The sequence below is a fragment of the Anolis carolinensis genome, unplaced genomic scaffold (assembly GCF_035594765.1).
Source record: "Anolis carolinensis isolate JA03-04 unplaced genomic scaffold, rAnoCar3.1.pri scaffold_13, whole genome shotgun sequence".
NCBI lineage: Eukaryota > Metazoa > Chordata > Lepidosauria > Squamata > Dactyloidae > Anolis > Anolis carolinensis.
In genome coordinates, this window is record NW_026943824.1 from 12,197,295 (window position 1) to 12,216,544 (window position 19,250).

General features: G+C 43.2%; 1 protein-coding gene across 1 annotated transcript; it reads right to left on the reverse strand.

The window, feature by feature from the left end:
* Window positions 1-5,402: 5,402 nt before the first annotated feature.
* On the reverse strand, window positions 5,403-11,092 carry c1qtnf8 (C1q and TNF related 8). Its single transcript, XM_003224760.3, has 2 exons — window positions 10,858-11,092; window positions 5,403-6,029 (listed from the first exon to the last, which is right to left on the reverse strand). The coding sequence occupies exons 1-2, from the start codon at window positions 11,090-11,092 to the stop codon at window positions 5,482-5,484; spliced, it is 783 nt and encodes a 260-aa protein (XP_003224808.2). The 3' UTR covers window positions 5,403-5,481.
* Between the last annotated feature and the right edge of the window lie 8,158 nt (window positions 11,093-19,250).

Sequence of the window (19,250 nt, forward strand, 5' to 3'; positions counted from 1 at the left end):
CTCATTTTCCAATACTTTTGCAGGTTTGTGATCCCACCAGTTCTTTTCTGCTGGGAGGTGGTACTTGAGGCATAAGTTCCAATGAATCATTTGGGCCACATAGTTGTGCCTCTGTTTGTAGTCTGTCTGTGCAATTTTCTTATAGCAGCTGAGGATATGACCCATCGTTTCGTCGGTTTCGTCGGTTTCAAAAACAGACTCTCCAATGCAGAGTCTGCATTTTGGGTCATCAGCTGATTTTTCGATCTTGGCCTGAATTGCCTTTGTCCTGATGTCTTGCTCCTGGGCTGCAAGGATCAGGCCTTCTGTCTCCTTCTTCAGGGTCCCATTCGTGAGCCAGAGCCAGGTCTTCTCCTTATCAGCTTTTCCTTCAATTTTGTCAAGGAACTTCCCATGCAATGTTTTGTTGTGCCAGCTGTCAGCTCTAGTTTGTAGTGTGGCTTTCTTGTACTGGTTTTTTGTCTGCTGTGCTTTGCGGAGTTTCTGATTTTTTACTTCAATCAAAGCAGGTTCTTCACTTTGCTCTACATATTCTGCCAGGGCATGTTCTTCTTCTTTGACTGCTTATTATTATTATTATTATTATTATTATTATTATTATTATTATTATTAGGTTTAGATGGACTATGTGATGTATTATTATTACTGACACAATAATAATACATCACACAGTCCTAAACGTGTGATGTATATTATTATTATTATTATTATTATTATTATTATTATTATTATTATTATTATTATGTTTAGATTGATTTGTTCCTCTGAAAACTCTGATGCCTCCAAAGGAGCCCATGAGCAGGATCTGAAAGCGGATGCTCTTGGATATGGAGGCTCCATATTAATATTTATACCTGAAAGACATAGACTTGAGGTGCATCACTGTGGAATGAATACTGTTTGATGTCCCATGCTATGGAGCCCTGGGAGTTGTAGTTTACCTTTTCTGACAAACTACAACTCCTAGGATCCCATAGCATTGAGCCAGAGCAGTTCAATGAGTGCCAAACTGCATCAGTTCTGCAGTGCGGATATATTCCACTGTCCGTGTTTCATTCCAGATGGCATGCATTTGCAAAAAGGGATGTCAACCTGCACGTCCCCCAACCGAGCAACATTTGTTCATGTTTTCGGCTCCAAATAGAGGAGAAAACCTCCCCTTCCCATGCCTGGAGAGAATGGCATCTCACCAGGGGTCCATTTGTGGCAATCTGTTTATGATAAGGCCGCAGATTAAGTGTGCCCTTTTACTTATCTCATGTTTCCCATGCTCCGGGTTCATTAGCCGCCGGCGCTATGCCACCTCCGCAGGGAAACAATGCCCATGCATAGGCTGGCAGGGAAGGGATGGAAACCAAAGCCAAGGGAAGGGAGGAGAGCATTTGTGCACAGCTCGGTTGCAGCGCTGACATTTCCAGATAAGCAGCGCACTCACCGTCCAGGTAAAAGAGGTGCCGGGGATATAAATCATATTTTGTTATCTTCCGTGACAAAGAGAGAACACTTACCATGCTGGAAGGCAGGAAATTTTCAAAAACAGACTCTCCAATGTAAACAAAGGAAGACATCTGGTAGAGTTGCCAACTTTCCCTGATGCACTCTTGCCAATCTCCTCATCGAAGGTGCCCTCAGGGCGTATCTACACTGTTGACTCAATGCAGTTTGACACCCACTTTCATTGCCATGGCTTAATGTTACGGATTCCTGGGAGTTGCAGTATTATAAGGCCTGCAGCCTTCTCTGCCAGTGAGTATTTACCAAACTACAACTCCAGGATTCCATAGCATTAAACCAAGGGACTCTCTTTTTCACAAAAAGTAACCCAAAGTCCTCAAAAGTAACTTTTCCGAGATGTACAAGTCCCAATAATTTTTAAGATGGCAGGAGATAGGAGCTTGGGAAGGAACTTTCCCATTCGAAGGGTGCATCTACACTGTAGAGTTAATGCAGATTGACGTCACTTTAACAGCCATGGCTCAATACGAGGGAACCACAGGATTTGTAGTTTGGCAAAGCACCAGTACTCTTTGGCACTGCCCAAGGCCTTGTAAAACTATAACTCCCAAGATCCCATAGCATTGTGCCACGCCAGTCAGAGTGAGGTCAAACACATTAATTCTGCACTTTATGAGCACAGATGACCTAGGCCCCATCTACATTCCCATATAATGCAATTTTACGAGTTTACATGCTATATAATGCAGTTCAATGCAGTTAAACCTTGTCATTAAACTTCATTATATGGTGGTGTAGATGGGGCGTTAAATAACTTGAAAGAGGATAGTTAAAATATGTCTATGCCTTACTCTATGACTTGGAAAGGCAAGCTGTTTAGCTGAACGCCCAAGTTAAAATCAGTCCCATTTGTTGCATTTTTTATTTAAATTTCTGGTTTTTGTTCAGGGAAGAAAACTTGCAGGAAGAAAATGTATTGCTGGAGGAAACTTTGACTGAAGACGGCCAAAAAGGCGAAGGAACGGGTCCAAGAGTACATCAAGCCTAGGAGCCAAAGAAGACTAAACTGAAGCCGTCATGTTTGGGCATCTCATGGAGGAGGTGACTCATTGGAAAAGATGGGGCTGGGCAAAGCAGGAAGAAATAAACAGAAAGGAAAACTGTATTACAGATGGGTTGGATGACAGATTGCCGTCCTTAACTGCTCTGCTCAGATCTTGCAAAATTGCATCCCAACATTGAAACAGATCTCCAACACATAGATATTCACAAAGACGAGTTGGCACACAAAATCCGTGTATTATATTCAACAATCGTGCTCAAATATGTGAAACCGTACAGGAATCCTAAAAGACCTTTGCCAATTCACTGAGGATTGCTTGAGGTTCACTGTAGAATGGATGCAAGTTGACAGCACATGAACTGCCATGGCTCAATATTATGGGATCTTCAGAGATGTACAGTCGGTTATCCGACCTACCATATTATCCAATGTGCCAGGCCGGGTGCTTGCCGAAGGGACGAGGCTCTTCCCTCCAGCAAGCACCAAGCACTTTGGAGAAGCCTGGTGCCTGTTACTAGGCAACAACACGCACTGGGCTTCCCTAAACCGGGTGTTTGCCAGAGGGACGAGGCTCTTCCCTCCAGCAAGCACCAAGCACTTTGGAGAAGCCTGGTGCGTGTTACTAGGCAGCAACATACACCGGGCTTCCCTAAACCGGGTGCTTGCCAGAGGGACGAGGCTCTTCCCTCCAGCAAGCACCAAGCACTTTGGAGAAGCCTGGTGCGTGTTACTAGGTAGCAACATACACTGGGCTTCCCTAAACCGGGTGCTTGCCAGAGGGACGAGGCTCTTCCCTCCGGCAAGCACCCGGCACTTTGGAGAAGCCCGGTGCGTGTTACTAGGCAGCAACACGCACCAGGCTTCCCTAAACCGGGTGCTTGCCAGAGGGACGAGGCTCTTCCCTCCAGCAAGCACCAAGCACTTTGGAGAAGCCTGGTGCGTGTTACTAGGCAGCAACATACACTGGGCTTCCCTAAACCGGGTGCTTGCCAGAGGGACGAGGCTCTTCCCTCCGGCAAGCACCCGGCACTTTGGAGAAGCCTGGTGCGTGTTACTAGGTAGCAACATACACTGGGCTTCCCTAAACCGGGTGTTTGCCAGAGGGACGAGGCTCTTCCCTCCAGCAAGCACCAAGCACTTTGGAGAAGCCTGGTGCGTGTTACTAGGCAGCAACATACACCGGGCTTCCCTAAACCGGGTGCTTGCCAGAGGGACGAGGCTCTTCCCTCCAGCAAGCACCAAGCACTTTGGAGAAGCCTGGTGCGTGTTACTAGGTAGCAACATACACTGGGCTTCCCTAAACCGGGTGCTTGCCAGAGGGACGAGGCTCTTCCCTCCGGCAAGCACCCGGCACTTTGGAGAAGCCCGGTGCGTGTTACTAGGCAGCAACACGCACCAGGCTTCCCTAAACCGGGTGCTTGCCAGAGGGACGAGGCTCTTCCCTCCAGCAAGCACCAAGCACTTTGGAGAAGCCTGGTGCGTGTTACTAGGCAGCAACATACACTGGGCTTCCCTAAACCGGGTGCTTGCCAGAGGGACGAGGCTCTTCCCTCCGGCAAGCACCCGGCACTTTGGAGAAGCCTGGTGCGTGTTACTAGGTAGCAACATACACTGGGCTTCCCTAAACCGGGTGCTTGCCAGAGGGACGAGGCTCTTCCCTCCAGCAAGCACCAAGCACTTTGGAGAAGCCTGGTGCGTGTTACTAGGTAGCAACATACACTGGGACTCCCTAAACCGGGTGATTGCCAGAGGGACGAGGCTCTTCCTTCCAGCAAGCACCCAGCACTTTGGAGAAGCCCAGTGCATGTTACTAGGCAGCAACATACACTGGGCTTCCCTAAACCGGGTGCTTGCCAGAGGGACGAGGTTCTTCCCTCCGGCAAGCACCCGGCACTTTGGAGAAGCCCGGTGCGTGTTACTAGGCAGCAACACGCACCAGGCTTCCCTAAACCGGGTGCTTGCCAGAGGGACGAGGCTCTTCCCTCCAGCAAGCACCAAGCACTTTGGAGAAGCCTGGTGCGTGTTACTAGGCAGCAACATACACTGGGCTTCCCTAAACCGGGTGCTTGCCAGAGGGACGAGGCTCTTCCCTCCGGCAAGCACCCGGCACTTTGGAGAAGCCTGGTGCGTGTTACTAGGTAGCAACATACACTGGGCTTCCCTAAACCGGGTGCTTGCCAGAGGGACGAGGCTCTTCCCTCCAGCAAGCACCAAGCACTTTGGAGAAGCCTGGTGCGTGTTACTAGGTAGCAACATACACTGGGACTCCCTAAACCGGGTGATTGCCAGAGGGACGAGGCTCTTCCTTCCAGCAAGCACCCAGCACTTTGGAGAAGCCCAGTGCATGTTACTAGGCAGCAACATACACTGGGCTTCCCTAAACCGGGTGCTTGCCAGAGGGACGAGGCTCTTCCCTCTGGCAAGCACCCGGCACTTTGGAGAAGCCTGGTGCGTGTTACTAGGAAGCAACACGCACTGGGCTTCCCTAAACTGAGTGCTTTCCAGGGGGACGAGGCTCTTCCCTCCGGCAAGCACCAAGCACTTTGGAGAAGCCCGGTGCATGTTACTAGGCAACAACACACACCAGGCTTCCCTAAACTGAGTGCTAGCCAGAAGGGAGGAGGCTCTTCCCTTCGGCAAGCACCCAGCTTGCTGGGAGGGATAATACGGCCTCCCTATTATCCTAAATTTTTGGTTATCCAACATTCCGCCCGCCCGTTTATGTCGGATAACCGGAACTCTACTGTAGTTTGGTAATGGTTTCTTTTGGTGGAAAAGGCTGAAGACCTTGTGATTCCATCACATTGAGCCTCAGTGTCAAACTGCATTAAACCCCCAGCGTAGACGCACTTGAAGCTTGGTGATCTCTCTTATCACTGTTCGGAGAAGCTCAAAGGTAGTCCTACCAATGTCTTCTTGGATGGCACATTTTGCAAACAAGATGGAGCTAATCCTCATCCAATTCAATCGATGTCTGGCTTAATCAGGTGTCCGTTGAAGACGATGTAGACGTCGGACTCTTCGCTGTAGATGCCGTTCTCCCGTTCCCGCTTGAACATCCGCACCCAGACCTCGTCGCCTTCCTGGAGGCTCAGCATGAGGCTCTGGCTCTGCATGATGCTCCGCTCACTGGGCTGGGCATAGAGGATGGCTACCTCTCCGTCGTTCTTCATGATGTGCAGGTAGGTCTCCTTGTAGTTCCAAGTGTGGACGTTCAGGTTGAAGAAGTAGATGCCCGGCACGTAGCAGAAGAACCTCCCCGTGAACATGTTGAAGTGACCGTGGAGGTTGACCAGCACCGTGTCGAATGTGACGTGCTGGTAATAGTCCGAACTGTGGAGGGCCTTCGTCCGGGCGACAGAGAAGGCGACGTAATGCTGCTTGCAAGAATCGCCCGGCCGGCCGGCTTGACCCTTTTGGCCTTTGCGGCCCAGTTGCCCCTGCGGACCAGGTTCACCTGCTTCGCCTTCTGGGCCGGAAATCCCTGGCGCACCCATTTCGCCCTTGTCGCCTATGGAAAAAGGTTGTTTAAAATTGTGCAATTTCGAAAGTCTTGATTACTATGAGAAAATGCAGTAAAAGCAAGGTAGTGATATCTTGCAATTGTGCTATTCCTTAGAGTTATATTAATATTAAAAAAATTCTATTCCAGGCTCATGCAGAAGGGCCGGGCTGTGGTGCAGCTGGTTAGTAGCCAGCTGCAATAACTGACCGAGAGGTCACAAGATCGAAGCCCGGGTCAGATTGAGTTCTCAACCATTAATAGCCTAGCTCACTGTTAACCTAAGCAGCTCGAAAGTCAGTTGCATCTGTTGAGTAGAAAATTTAGTTGTATGTATGTCTATGTGTTAAATGTTTTGATACGGCTGATAGGCTAATCAATAATACATGATTTGATTTAGTAAAGTAAAGGTTTCCCCTGATGTTAAGTCTATTCGTGACCGACTCTGGCGGTTGGTGCTCATCTCCATTTCTAAGCTGAAGAGCCGGCGTTGTCCGTAGACATCTCCAAGGTTATTTGGCCAGCATGACTGCATGAAGCGCCGTTACCTTCCCACCGGAGCAGTACCTATTGATCTACTCACATTTGCATGTTTTCAAACTGCTAGGTTGGCAGGAGCTGGGGTTAAGAGCAGGTGCTCATTCCGCTCCCGGGATTTGAACCTGGGACCTTGTGGTCTACAAGTTCAGCAGCTCAGCACTTTAACACCCTGTGCCACCAAGGGCCCCTAGAAAATTTAGGTACCGCTTTATGCAGGGAGGCTAATTTAACTAATTTACTTTTTTTTTAAAAAAAAATCTTTATTAGTGCTTTTCTACCGTTGTGATACACAGACATAGTGACAATGAGACAGACAAGACTACATATTGTATGACGACCAACCTGAAGTGGTGCCGAACCAAGTGACATAAAAAAGGAGAGGGGAGAGGAGAGGGAAGGAGATAGTATTATTATAAAGATAAAATAATAATAGTAATAATAAAAATCAGTAAAAAAAAGAAAAAAGATAATAAATATATCTGTGTGTGTGTGTATGTATGTATATATATATCTATATCTATATATATAAAAGAGTGATGGCATCACGGCAATTCACAAAACAACAAAAGTACAGGCCCCCCAACCTCAAAATTTGACAACGCAACCCATCATCCACGCCTCAAGGTTGATACAACAAAAAGAAAAGAAAAATAAAGTCCTAATTAGAGGGAGAGCAATAATTTTTTTTATCCAATTGCTGCCAGTTTAGAGGGCTAATCTCTGCCCACTTGGTTGCCTAGCAACCAAGGGACAGCCAGGTTTCAGTTAGGGGACAGGCGAATGTAGGCCTCACTTAGACTTCTTCCACAGATTATCTAATTTGCACTGGATTATATGGCAGTGTAGACTCAAGGCCCTTCCACACAGCTATATAACCCATTTCTAATCTTATATTATCTGCTTTGCACTGGATTATCTTGACTCCACACTACCATATAATCCACTTCAGTGTGCATTTTATACAGCTGTGAAGAAGGAGCCTCATATAATCCAGTTCTGAGCAGATAATATAAGATTAGAAATATACAGTAGAGTCTCACTTATCCAACGTAAACAGGCCGGCAGGATAAGTGAATATGTTGGATAATAAGAAGGGATTCAGGAAAAGCCAATTAAACATCAAATTAGGTAATCGTTATACAAATTAAGCACCAAAACATCATATTATACAACAAATTTGACAGAAAAAGTAGTTCCATGCGCAGTAATGCTATGTAGTATTAACAGTAGAGTCTCGCTTATCCAACGTTCTGGATTATCCAATGCATTTTTGTAGTCAATGCTTTCAATATATCGTGATATTTTGGTGCTAAATTCATAAATACAGTAATTACTATATAGCATTACTGTGTACTGAACTACTTTTTCTGACAAATTTGTCTAACATGATGTTTTGGTGCTTAATTTGTAAAATCATAACTTAATTTGATGTTTAACAGGGTTATCCTTAATTCCTGATTATCCAACATATTCGCTTATCCAACGTTCTGCCGGCCCGTTTATGTTGGATAAGTGAGACTCTACTGTACTGTATTTACAAATTTACCACTAAAATATCACAATGAATTTAAAACACTGACTACAAAAACATTGATTATGAAAAGGCAGACTGCGTTGGATAATCCAGAATATTGTATAAGCGAATGTTGGATAAGTGAGATTCTTCTTTAATATGAAATAATTACTGGGATAGAATAATGCAGAACAATATAATCTCTAAAACCAGGACAGTAAATAAACAGGGGAATTCCACACAGGAAACAATCAGGGCCAGCTAACACCTCCCGACAAAGTATTCCCATCATCAAAGTCTGGCAAATCCTGTTTCTTCAGGGCCACAGACAGTAGAAGCACATAAAATATCGCAAACAACACCACTCTGAAAACAAGGGAATTCCAGACAGGAAACAATCAGGGCCAGCTAACACCTCTCAACAAAAAATTAACTCAGGGAGGAAACAGCCAGGCTTTAAAGCTGCAAGGCCATTACATCCTAATCATTTTTCCTAATTGCAGCATTCATACTTGCCTCCAACAAACAAAAAAAACCAATCAGAAATATTATATATTCACAACCTTTACGAAATAATATCCCCTGATGGCGCAGCGTGTTAAAGCGCTGAGCTTCTGAACTTCAGGACCGAAAGGCCACAGGTTTGAATTGGGGGAGCGGAGAGAGCCCCCACTGTTAGCCCCAGCTTCTGCCAACCCAGAAGTTCGAAAACATGCAAATGTGAGTGCATCAATAGGTACTGCTCCGGTGGGAAGGTAACGCCGCTCCATGCAGTCATCCCACATGACTTTGGAGGAGTCTATGGACAATGCTGGCTCTTCGGCTTAGAAATGGAGATGAGCACCAACCTCCAGAGTCAGACACGACTGGACTTAATGTCAGAGGAAAACCTTTACCCTTGACCTTAACTACCACCAATTCCTCAGTACTTTATTTCCCATACCACCAGACTTCGCCACAGCAACGCGTGGCCGGGCACAGCTAGTATATATATATATATACACAGTAGAGTCTCACTTATCCAACATAAACGGGCCGGCAGAATGTTGGATAAGCGAATATGTTGGATAATAAGGAGGGGTTAAGGAAAAGCCTATTAAACATCAAATTGGGTTATGATTTTACAAATTGAGCACCAAAACATCAAATTTGACAGAAAAAGTAGTTCAATACGCAGTAATGCTATGTAGTAATTACTGTATGTATGAATTTAGCACCAAAATATCACGATGTGTAGAAAACATTGACTACAAAAATGCGTTGGATAATACAGAACATTGGATAAGCGAGTGTTGGATAAGTGAGACTCTACTGTATATGTGTGTGTGTGTGTATATATATATACCCTGTTTCCCCTAAAATAAGACATCCCCAGAAAATAAGACCTAGTAGAGGTTTTGCTGAATTGCTAAATATAAGGCCTCCCCCGAAAGTAAGACCTAGCAAAGGTTTTGTTTGGAAGCATGCCCAACGAACAGAACACCAGAGCATGCAGGATTGGTAAATGTACTTACCATAGAGTGTTGTACATGGAAATATTGGTAGTAACAAGAAATTCTAGATAGGATTCACAGTTTGTCTGGTTATGCTAGTTTGTGATGACAACTACTGTACAGTATATAATAAATGTTCAATTTTTTTTTCCAACAAAAAATGTGAATTTTTCTTCATGGAAAAATAAGACATCCCCTGAAAATAAGACCGAGCGCATCTTTTGGAGCAAAAATTAATATAAGACACTGTCTTATTTTCAGGGAAACATGATAATTTACGACACCATAGAACTTCCAGCAGCATGTGGAAAGGAATGAGGAAGTACCCCATCAAGGACTCAGTGTCACAAGTGGACAAGTGGACAGCTCCCCCTGTGGCCGGAATCGAAGCCAGAAAGCTGGAAAATGTAAAATTGCCTCTGTGTCTGTCTATATGTCGTATGTCTAATGGCATGGAATGTTTGCCATGTATATGTGCATTGTGATCTGCCCTGAGTCCCCATTGGGGTGAGAAAGGCGGGATATAAATACTGTAAATACAATAGAGTCTCACTTATCCCAACCTCGCTTATCCAAGTTTCTGGATTATCCAAGCCATTTTTCTAGTCAATGTTTTCAATATATCTTGATATTTTGGTGCTAAATTCGTAAATACAGTAATTACAACATAACATTATTGCGTATTGAACTGCTTTTTCTGTCAAATTTGTAGTAAAACATGATGTTTTGGTGCTTAATTTGTAAAATCATAACCTAATTTGATGTTTAATAGGCTTTTCCTTAATCCCTCATTATTATCCAATATATTCACTGATCCAAGTTTCTGCCGGCCTGTTTAGCTTGGATAAGTGAGACTCTACTGTATATGTAAACTAATTTACGACACCATAGAACTTCCAGCAGCATGTGGAAAGGAATGAGGAAGTACCCCATCAAGGACTCAGTGTTACAAGTGGACGAAGAAGCGGCAGCTCCCCTTGTGGCCGGAATCGAAGCCAGAAAGCTGGAAAATGTAAAATTGCCTCTGTGTCTGTCTATATGTCGTATGTCTAATGGCATTGAATGTTTGCCATGTATATGTGCATTGTGATCCGCCCTGAGTCCCCATTGGGGTGAGAAAGGTGGAATATAAATACTGTAAATAAATAAATATTGTCCAAGAAGCGGAGCATAGCAGACCGCCCATAGGAACGCCTGGCATGACATGTACTCCTAAGTCTCCCCCTCATATTTTTAACACAGGCAAGGACTTTGTTGGCCATAGGCAGAAGGCAGGAAGAGGTCACCTTACCCTTCAAGATGGTGATGTCGATGGTGGGCCGGATCCTGGGCAGGCGGTAAAAGGAGTCGCTGGTCATGCGTGCGAAGCGGGAGGCGGTGATGGAGGCCGGCTGCTCAGAGGGGCCGCAGCATCGGACGCAGGACGGCGGCCTCGGGCCCTCTTTCCTCGGAAGGGAGTCTTCGGGGCCACGGGGGCTACTGGCCGGGAGGGAGGAGGCCAAGAGCAGCAGGAAGAGGGTCTCCATCTGGGACTGCCAAAGAGGGAAACCTAAGGCTACATCAACACTGGAGAACGAATGTGGTTTGACACCACTGGTGGCACCGTGTGTTAAAATATGAGCAGCAAAATATCTAGCAGGACATTAGAATTTATTATGTGGATGTATCATTACTTGTAACTGCCATTAAGCTTTGCTAGGATATTACAGTAGAGTCTCACTTATCCAACACTCGCTTATCCAACGTTCTGGATTATCCAACACATTTTTGTAGTATGTTTTCAATATATCGTGATATTTTGGTGCTAAATTCGTAAATACAGTAATTACTACATAGCATTACTGCATATTGAACTACATTTTCTGTCAAATTTGTTGTATAGCATGATGTTTTGGTGCTTAATTTGTAAAATAATAATAATAATAATAATAATAATAATAATAACAACAACAACAACACTGGGTGCCGTGCCAAAAAATCTCAGCCGGCATTTGGAAACAATAGACATTGACAAAATTACGATGTGCCAGCTGCAAAAGGCCACCCTGCTGGGATCTGCGCGCATCATCCGAAAATACATCACACAGTTCTAGGCACTTGGGAAGTGTTCGACTTGTGATTTTATGATATGAAATCCAGCATATCTATCTTGTTTGCTGTGTCATAATAATAATAATATACATCACACGTTTAGGACTGAGTGATGTATTATTATTGTGTCAGTAACAATAATACATCACATAGTCCATCTAAACATAATAATAATAATAATAATAATAATAATAATAATAATAATAATAATAATAATAATATAATTTTATTTGTATTCCGCCCTATCTCCCCGAGGGGACTCAGGGCGGATTCCAACATACAATGGCAAGCATTTAATGCCATTATACATACATACATGATACACATCATCAACGGATAAAATACGTCAAGATAAAACGCAATTATACACAGTAATATAATAAAATGCTACAATTGTAACAAAACATAGTAAAACATAATTAAAACCCAAACAAGAAATTAACAAGAACAAACTGGGCCAAAGTGCGGGGAGTGTATATTGTGAACCTGATAGGTGGGGAAGACGGGTAAAGTGCAGCATTTAATGGGAGACTTGGGGTGGGATAGACTATGAAATTATTTCCATCACACAGTCCTAGACACTTGGGAAGTGTTCGACTTGTGATTTTATGATATGAAATCCAGCATATCTATCTTGTTTGCTGTGTCATAATAAAATAATAATAATAATAATAATAATAATAATAATAATAATAATAATAATAATAATAATAATACTTTATTTATATACCGCCCTATCTCCTGAATGGGACTCAGGGCGGTTTTATAGTCATAAAAGCAACATAAAACCTAATTTGATGTTTAATAGGCTTTTCCTTAATCTCTCCTTATTATTCAACATATTTGCTTATTCAACATTCTGCCAGCCCATTTAAGTGAGACTCTACTGCACATTCTCTTAGATGTTTATTCAGTACTACTCTATATGCAGGTTGAGTGTTTCTTATCCAAAAAGCTTGGGGAGAAAAAGTGTGACATATTTCAGATTTTGGAATATTTGTGTGTACATAATGTGGCCTCCTAGAGATGGGACCCCATTCTAAATAGAACATTAATTTATGTTTCATGGACACCTTATACCAGGGGTCCCCAAACTACGGCCCCTGGTGGCACAGTGTGTTAAAGCGCTGAGCTGCTGAATTTGCGGACCGAAAGGTCCCAGGTTCAAATCCAGGGAGCAGAATGAGTGCCCGCTGTTAGCCCCAGCTCCTGCCAACCTAGCAGTTCAAAAACATGCAAATGTGAGTAGATCAATAGGTACCGCTCCGGCGGGAAGGTAATGGCGCTCCATGCAGTCATGCCTATGGCCCCATGACCTAGGAGGTGTCTATAGATAAAGCCAGCTCTTCAGCTTAGAAATGGAGATGAGCACCAACCCCCAAAGTGTGAGTAGATCAATAGGTACTGCTCCAGCAGGAAGGTAACGGCACTCCATGCAGTCATGCCAGTGGTTACATGACCTTGGAGGTGTCTATGGACAATGCCGGCTCTTTGGCTTAGAAATGGAGATGAGCACCAACCCCCAAAGTGTGAGTAGATCAATAGGTACTGCTCCAGCGGGAAGGTAACGGCACTCCATGCAGTCATGCCAGTGGCCACATGACTTTGGAGGTGTCTACGGACAACGCTGGCTCTTTGGCTTAGAAATTGAGATGAGCACCAACCCCCAGAGTTGGTCACAAATGGACTTAACATCAGGGGAAAACCTTTACCTTTATCTAAACTGACATCACTCAATGTAATTGAAGGATGGGAGTTGTAGTTTCAAAAGGTGCCACCGCTCCTGAGCAGAGAAGGCCACAGACCTTATCCAGCTCCCAGGAGTCCATCGCATTCAATGATAGTAGTTCAAGGGGTACCAAACTGTATTCATCCTATAATGTAGATGCACCTGAGTATCATGAAACCTTGGGCATGGGACCATTGTCTCAATGCAAATTTTCATTTATGTTTCTTTGAAACCTTATACCTAAGGAGATGTTCAATGTGCTGTCAAAGGCTTTCATGGCTGGAATCACTGGGTTGCTGTGAATTTTCCGGGCTGTCTGGCCATGTTCCAGCAGCATTCTCTCCTGACGTTTCGCCCAGGCATCCTCAGAGGTGTGATGTCGTTTTTGTTGTTGTCATTGTTGTGGCACTTACTGTCATCATTGTCATTGTTGTTGTCGTCATGGTGGTTGTTGTTGCCCCTTTTGTAATTATTGTTGTTGTCTTTGTTGTCGTGTGGGATCACAATTCAAGGCAGCCAAGGAGGGGAGGAAATCCCTCTTTTTCTCTCTTTCTCCGGTCCTTTCTCTTTCCATCCAACTGCACCTGCATTGCATTGATCCTCGGAGTCAATAAAGGCACCCTGATGCTCTTTGGGAAACAGGCCAAGGCGAAGCGGACGTCAGGAGCAGCGGGAGAGTGGCCTATTCGTGCGCAAGGAGCACTGCCATTCCCAACGGATCCAAAACGGTTCTTCAGACCTTGAATGGAAGCCGGTAGGAACCAAGGGAGAAGTTTCCACCTCCCCGAAACAAATGCAACCATAGTGGCGGTGAGGCTGATGTGATCCTTTGGAACTACGTCTCATTCACTGAGAACTGCTGATTAAATTGACATTGCAGACAGGATTTAAAGTCCCTCCGCAAACTATACATCCCAGGATGCTACAGAGCACAGACATTTGTACTTCCATACAGAATCCTGGGATGTATAGTTTGGATTGGGACTTTAGGCTCGGGCTGTGGCGCAGGCTGGAGAGCAGCTGCAATGAATCACTGCAATGAATCACTCTGACCAGGAGGTCATGAGTTCGAGGCCCGCTCGGAGCCTATGTTTGTCTTGTCTTTGTTCTATGTTAAAAGGCATTGAATGTTTGCCTAATATGTGTAATGTGATCCGCCCTGAGTCCCCTTTGGGGTGAGAAGGGCGGAATATAAATGCTGTAAATAAATAAATAAATAAATAAATAAATAAATAAATAATCCTCTAGTATGGACAGTGGCAATTCCTAAAAGTCCTTGAGTTAATCCTCAATTTATTTTCTTAAAAATATCTTAAAATGCAATGGCTGATTTTCCAGCCACTATTACTTTTATTCTGATTATTCTGTCATTTGAAATCCTAATAAAAGGGGATTCTAGAGGAAGAGGATGTGTCATGTATTATGACATATTATTATTATTATTATTATTATTATTATTATTATTATTATTATTATTATGACACATAATAATATGCGGTCATGCCGGCCACATGACCTTGGAGGTGTCTACGGATAACACCGGCTCTTCGGCCTAGAAATGGAGACGAGCACCAACTCCAAGAGTCAGACACGACTGGACTTAACATCAGGGGGAAACCTTTACCTTTACCTTTACCTATGGCACATTATTATTATTATTATTATTATTATTATTATTATTATTATTATTACTATTATTTATGCACTCAAATCAACACTCAGAAAACAGAGGAATTCCAGACAGGAAACAATCAGGGCCAGCTAATACCTCTCAACAAAGGATTCCCCCAGGCAGGAAGCAGCCAGGCTTTGAAGCTGCAAGGCCATTCAATGCTAATCGAGGTGGCCAACTGCAACATTCCCACTTGCCTCCAACAGGCAAGTGTTCTTTCTCCCACGCTGGACATTATTCCACAGGTACATAAACCCCTCTTGCCTAGTTTCCAACAGACCTCACAACTTCTGTGGATACCTGCCATAGATGTGGGCGAAACGCCAGGAGAGAATGCTTCTAGAACATGGCCATACAGGCCAGAAAACTCACAGTAACCTATGCAAAAAGGATTGAGCATTTCTTCCCTCCCATTGATTCTTACTGAAGTCTTGTTTCTTTCCAATGAATATTAGAAACTAATATTTGAATATTAGAATATTAGAGAGAGGAGTTGAAATGTGTCCTTCCAGGTCGCCTTTAGTCATCCCACATTAATACAGTCATCCCACTGCTTTCAAATGGAAAAGTTCAAATCCCTAGCACTCAAGACCTGGCTCTTTACTAGAGCTTTTAATCTATGTTAATTTTATCAATATTTGTACATATGTATTTTCATCCTTTACAATTTTATCTTGTAAGTCGCCTAGAGCATCTTGGATGGAGGGCGATTAATAAGTAATTAAATGATAATGATGATGATGAATCTCAAATCAGAGGGGGATTTCCTTGACCAACAATGTAACCTCGCAAACTGGACATCCCAGTCCCCAAAAAATATCCCTGGGTTGGAGACATTCACTTAATCTGTTCCATTTGGGTGGAATCTAGATAGAAAACTCACCTTCTGGTTCCAAAAAGTCTCCCTTTGCCTCCCTTTCTCCACAAGCCTCGGGATGAGTTTTTGGGATCCCAGCGCTGCCTTGCTTTGCTTTTCCTTCTCCTCTTTTTTTTCTTTCTGCTGATGCAGCTCCTTTCCTCAATGTCCAAATGAATCACCAGAAGTCAGGCCAACATCTTATGAAACCAGACATGGCACAAAATGTGGGTTTTTTTCCCTCCCCTCCGTTTGGGTTGTTTGCCCACATCCCAAAGATGGCAAGATGGGCTCTTCGGTTCCTTTCGGCTGGGCTTTTGGGCTCCAGGAAACCCATTTCCATCCCTATTCGGAGTCACGAAGGAATCTAAAATTATTCAATAATGGGATCTGCAGCTGATGTTTTACTAGGCAGTCCTCTTCCCAGATGTGCTTTTTCCTGGCAGACCCACGCTATCGGGCCGCCTGAGGATAAGTGGCTTCTCTACACTTTCCATGACTTTGTGGGCTTCATGCCACACACTATGCAAAACACAGTTTGATTCTGCTTCCACGCAAATGGGATTAGTAGTTTCTTGGGAGACTTTTTTCTTTCTTTTTTAATATATTTTTTATTGAAGTTTTTCTTATAAGATAGAGTAAATTAACATCAAAAGAGTGAGAACATTTGATTGTATAGAAAGTAGGAAAACTGCGACTAAAAAAGGATCAAAAAGGGAGAGAGAGAGAAAAACCAAAAACCAAAAACAAAGCTAAAGTATCCATATTTATATATATATACAGTAGAGTCTCACGTATCCAACATAAACAGGCCAGCAGAATGTTGGATAAGTGAATATGTTGGATAATAAGGAGGGATTGAGGAAAAGCCTATTAAACATCAAATTAGGTTATGATTTTACAAATTAATCACCAAAACATCATTTTATACAACAAATTTGACAGAAAAAGTAGTTCAATAAGTAGTAATGCTATGTAGTAATTACTGTATTTACAAATTTAGCACCAAACTATCATGATGTATTGAAAACATTGACTACCAAAATGTGTTGGATAATCCAGAACGTTGGATAAGTGCATGTTGGATAAGTGAGACTCTACTGTACCAATAAAATTACATCAATTGAGGCATCAGTAGGTTAAATGTTTTTGAATATTTACATAAAGCTCAAATTTAAGATAAGACTGTCCAACTCTGATCAAATCATTATTCTCATCTTCTTCAATGTAAATGTGCTTATGTATCCTTTTAATAATAGAATAAAATAATACGTGTAATAATAAATAGAGTAAAATAATAAATGCAATAATAATAATAATAATAATAATAATAATAGCATAATAAATGTAATAATAATAATAATAGAGTAAAATAAATGTAACAATAGCAACAATAATAGAGAAAAATAATAAATGTACCATATATTCTCGAGAATAAGCTGACCCAAATATAAGCCAACCAGGACCCTCACTCAAGTATAAGCCCGGACCCGGGCTGTGGCGCAGGCTGGAGAGCAAGCCAGCTGCAACCAGCTGCAATGAATCACTGCAATGAATCACTCTGACCAGGAGGTCATGAGTTCGAGGCCAGCTTGGAGCCTATGTTTGTCTTGTCTTTGTTCTATGTTAAAAGGCATTGAATGTTTGCCTATATGTGTAATGTGATCCGCCCTGAGTCCCCTTCGGGGTGAGAAGGGCGGAATATAAATGCTGTAAATAAATAAATAATAATAAGCCGAGGGGGGCTTTTTCAGTCTGAAAAATTAGGCTTATACTCAAGTATATGTAGTAGTTCTTCAATAAGTATTGAGATTCTCCCCATCTCTTTACTGACAAATATTTTCGCTAGGCCATTATTACTAAGACTTACATTACTGTAAATAGTAATGTACCTGTTTATAGACTTGAAGGCACCAAATCTGGTCTAATTTTGGACGCTAAGCAGGATCATCCCTGGTTGGTACTTGAATGGGAGACCAAATTCTATGTGCTATAAGGGATATTTCAGAGGAAGGCTATGGTTGCAGGTTTGAATCCGGGGAGTGAGTGCCCACTGTTAGCCCCAGCTTCTGCCAACCTAGCAGTTCGAAAGCATGCAAATGCCGGCCACATGACCTTGGAGGTGTCTACAGACAACGCCGGCTCTTCGGCTTAGAAATGGAGATGAGCACCAACCCCCAGAGTCAGACACGACTGGACTTCATGTAAAGGGAAAACTTTTACCTTTACCCCAGAGAAGGATTGGGAAGGACTTGCAGCATTCAGCGAGAACGAACAGTATTTCTGTATTTCTTTCCCAGTGATTCATTTCTTCCTGCCACGCCAAATTGATCCAAATTGATTGCAGACAACTTTGGAACAAAGGGAGAGGTCAGCACTGGGCCAGGCAAAACTCTGCAAAAATTACTTTTTTCTAAATGACAAGTCTCCGAATCCGGCTTGAATGGTGTCTTCCTGCCTGGCAGAAGGAGGTTAGACTAGATGGCCTTTGGGATCTCTTCCAATTCTATAACAGAGACTATGGGCATTACACTTTTCGCCATTGTTGGTTTGGGGATGCTGGGAGTTGTAACACGACCTTTCCTTCTGCTCTGTTTTCAAGCAGACTTTCCTTCCCTTCTTTGCCCCTTTCGAAAGAGAAAAAGGCTAGCTGCCAACAGGTCTTCTTCGTCTTCCAGATTAAACATCTCTCCAAATAATCACAGCATTCAAGGAAGGCAAAAAGCTTGCCGCCGTCTGCAAACCATTGATTTACGAAGCTTGGCTTCTCATCCAAATAGAGACGGATGAATAACGTTCCGATGGCAAGACCTCTGTCTCAGGACACAGATCCTTTTGCTCTTGTTTGCTTTTGAAAAAATAAAATAAACATATAGGTTTGCCTGGAAAATCCGCTTGCTTCGCTGCACTCGCCTCTTTCCTGGAAAAATAGGGCCTCCAAACTAGCGCCAGAGAGAAGTTGGTCACAATTCCGTAATTTCTACCTTTCCTAGAAAGGTGTCATCTTGGATTTAAAATGATAAGGCCCTTCAACTACCTTTAAGAGCCTGGGGATGAATTCCAAAATTTTAAAGCAACTTCCTGGGCATTTCTATGGCAAGGCAGGAGCCTCCATGAGAAACCATCAGCTCAGCTTCTGCTGCAGTTGCGGTGTCTGTGTTTATTTTTCAGGCTCATTCAGCTGTTTTGGAAGAACCAGCCTCAAATTGGGAAACTTCCACCCAAACTTTTACAGCATCCTGAAAGCCAAAACTAGGAAAGTTGTGTTTTTGTTTTATAAAAGATGACAATGCATTGCTTCTATTTTTTACACTTCCAGTACTAATTGGTTGCCAT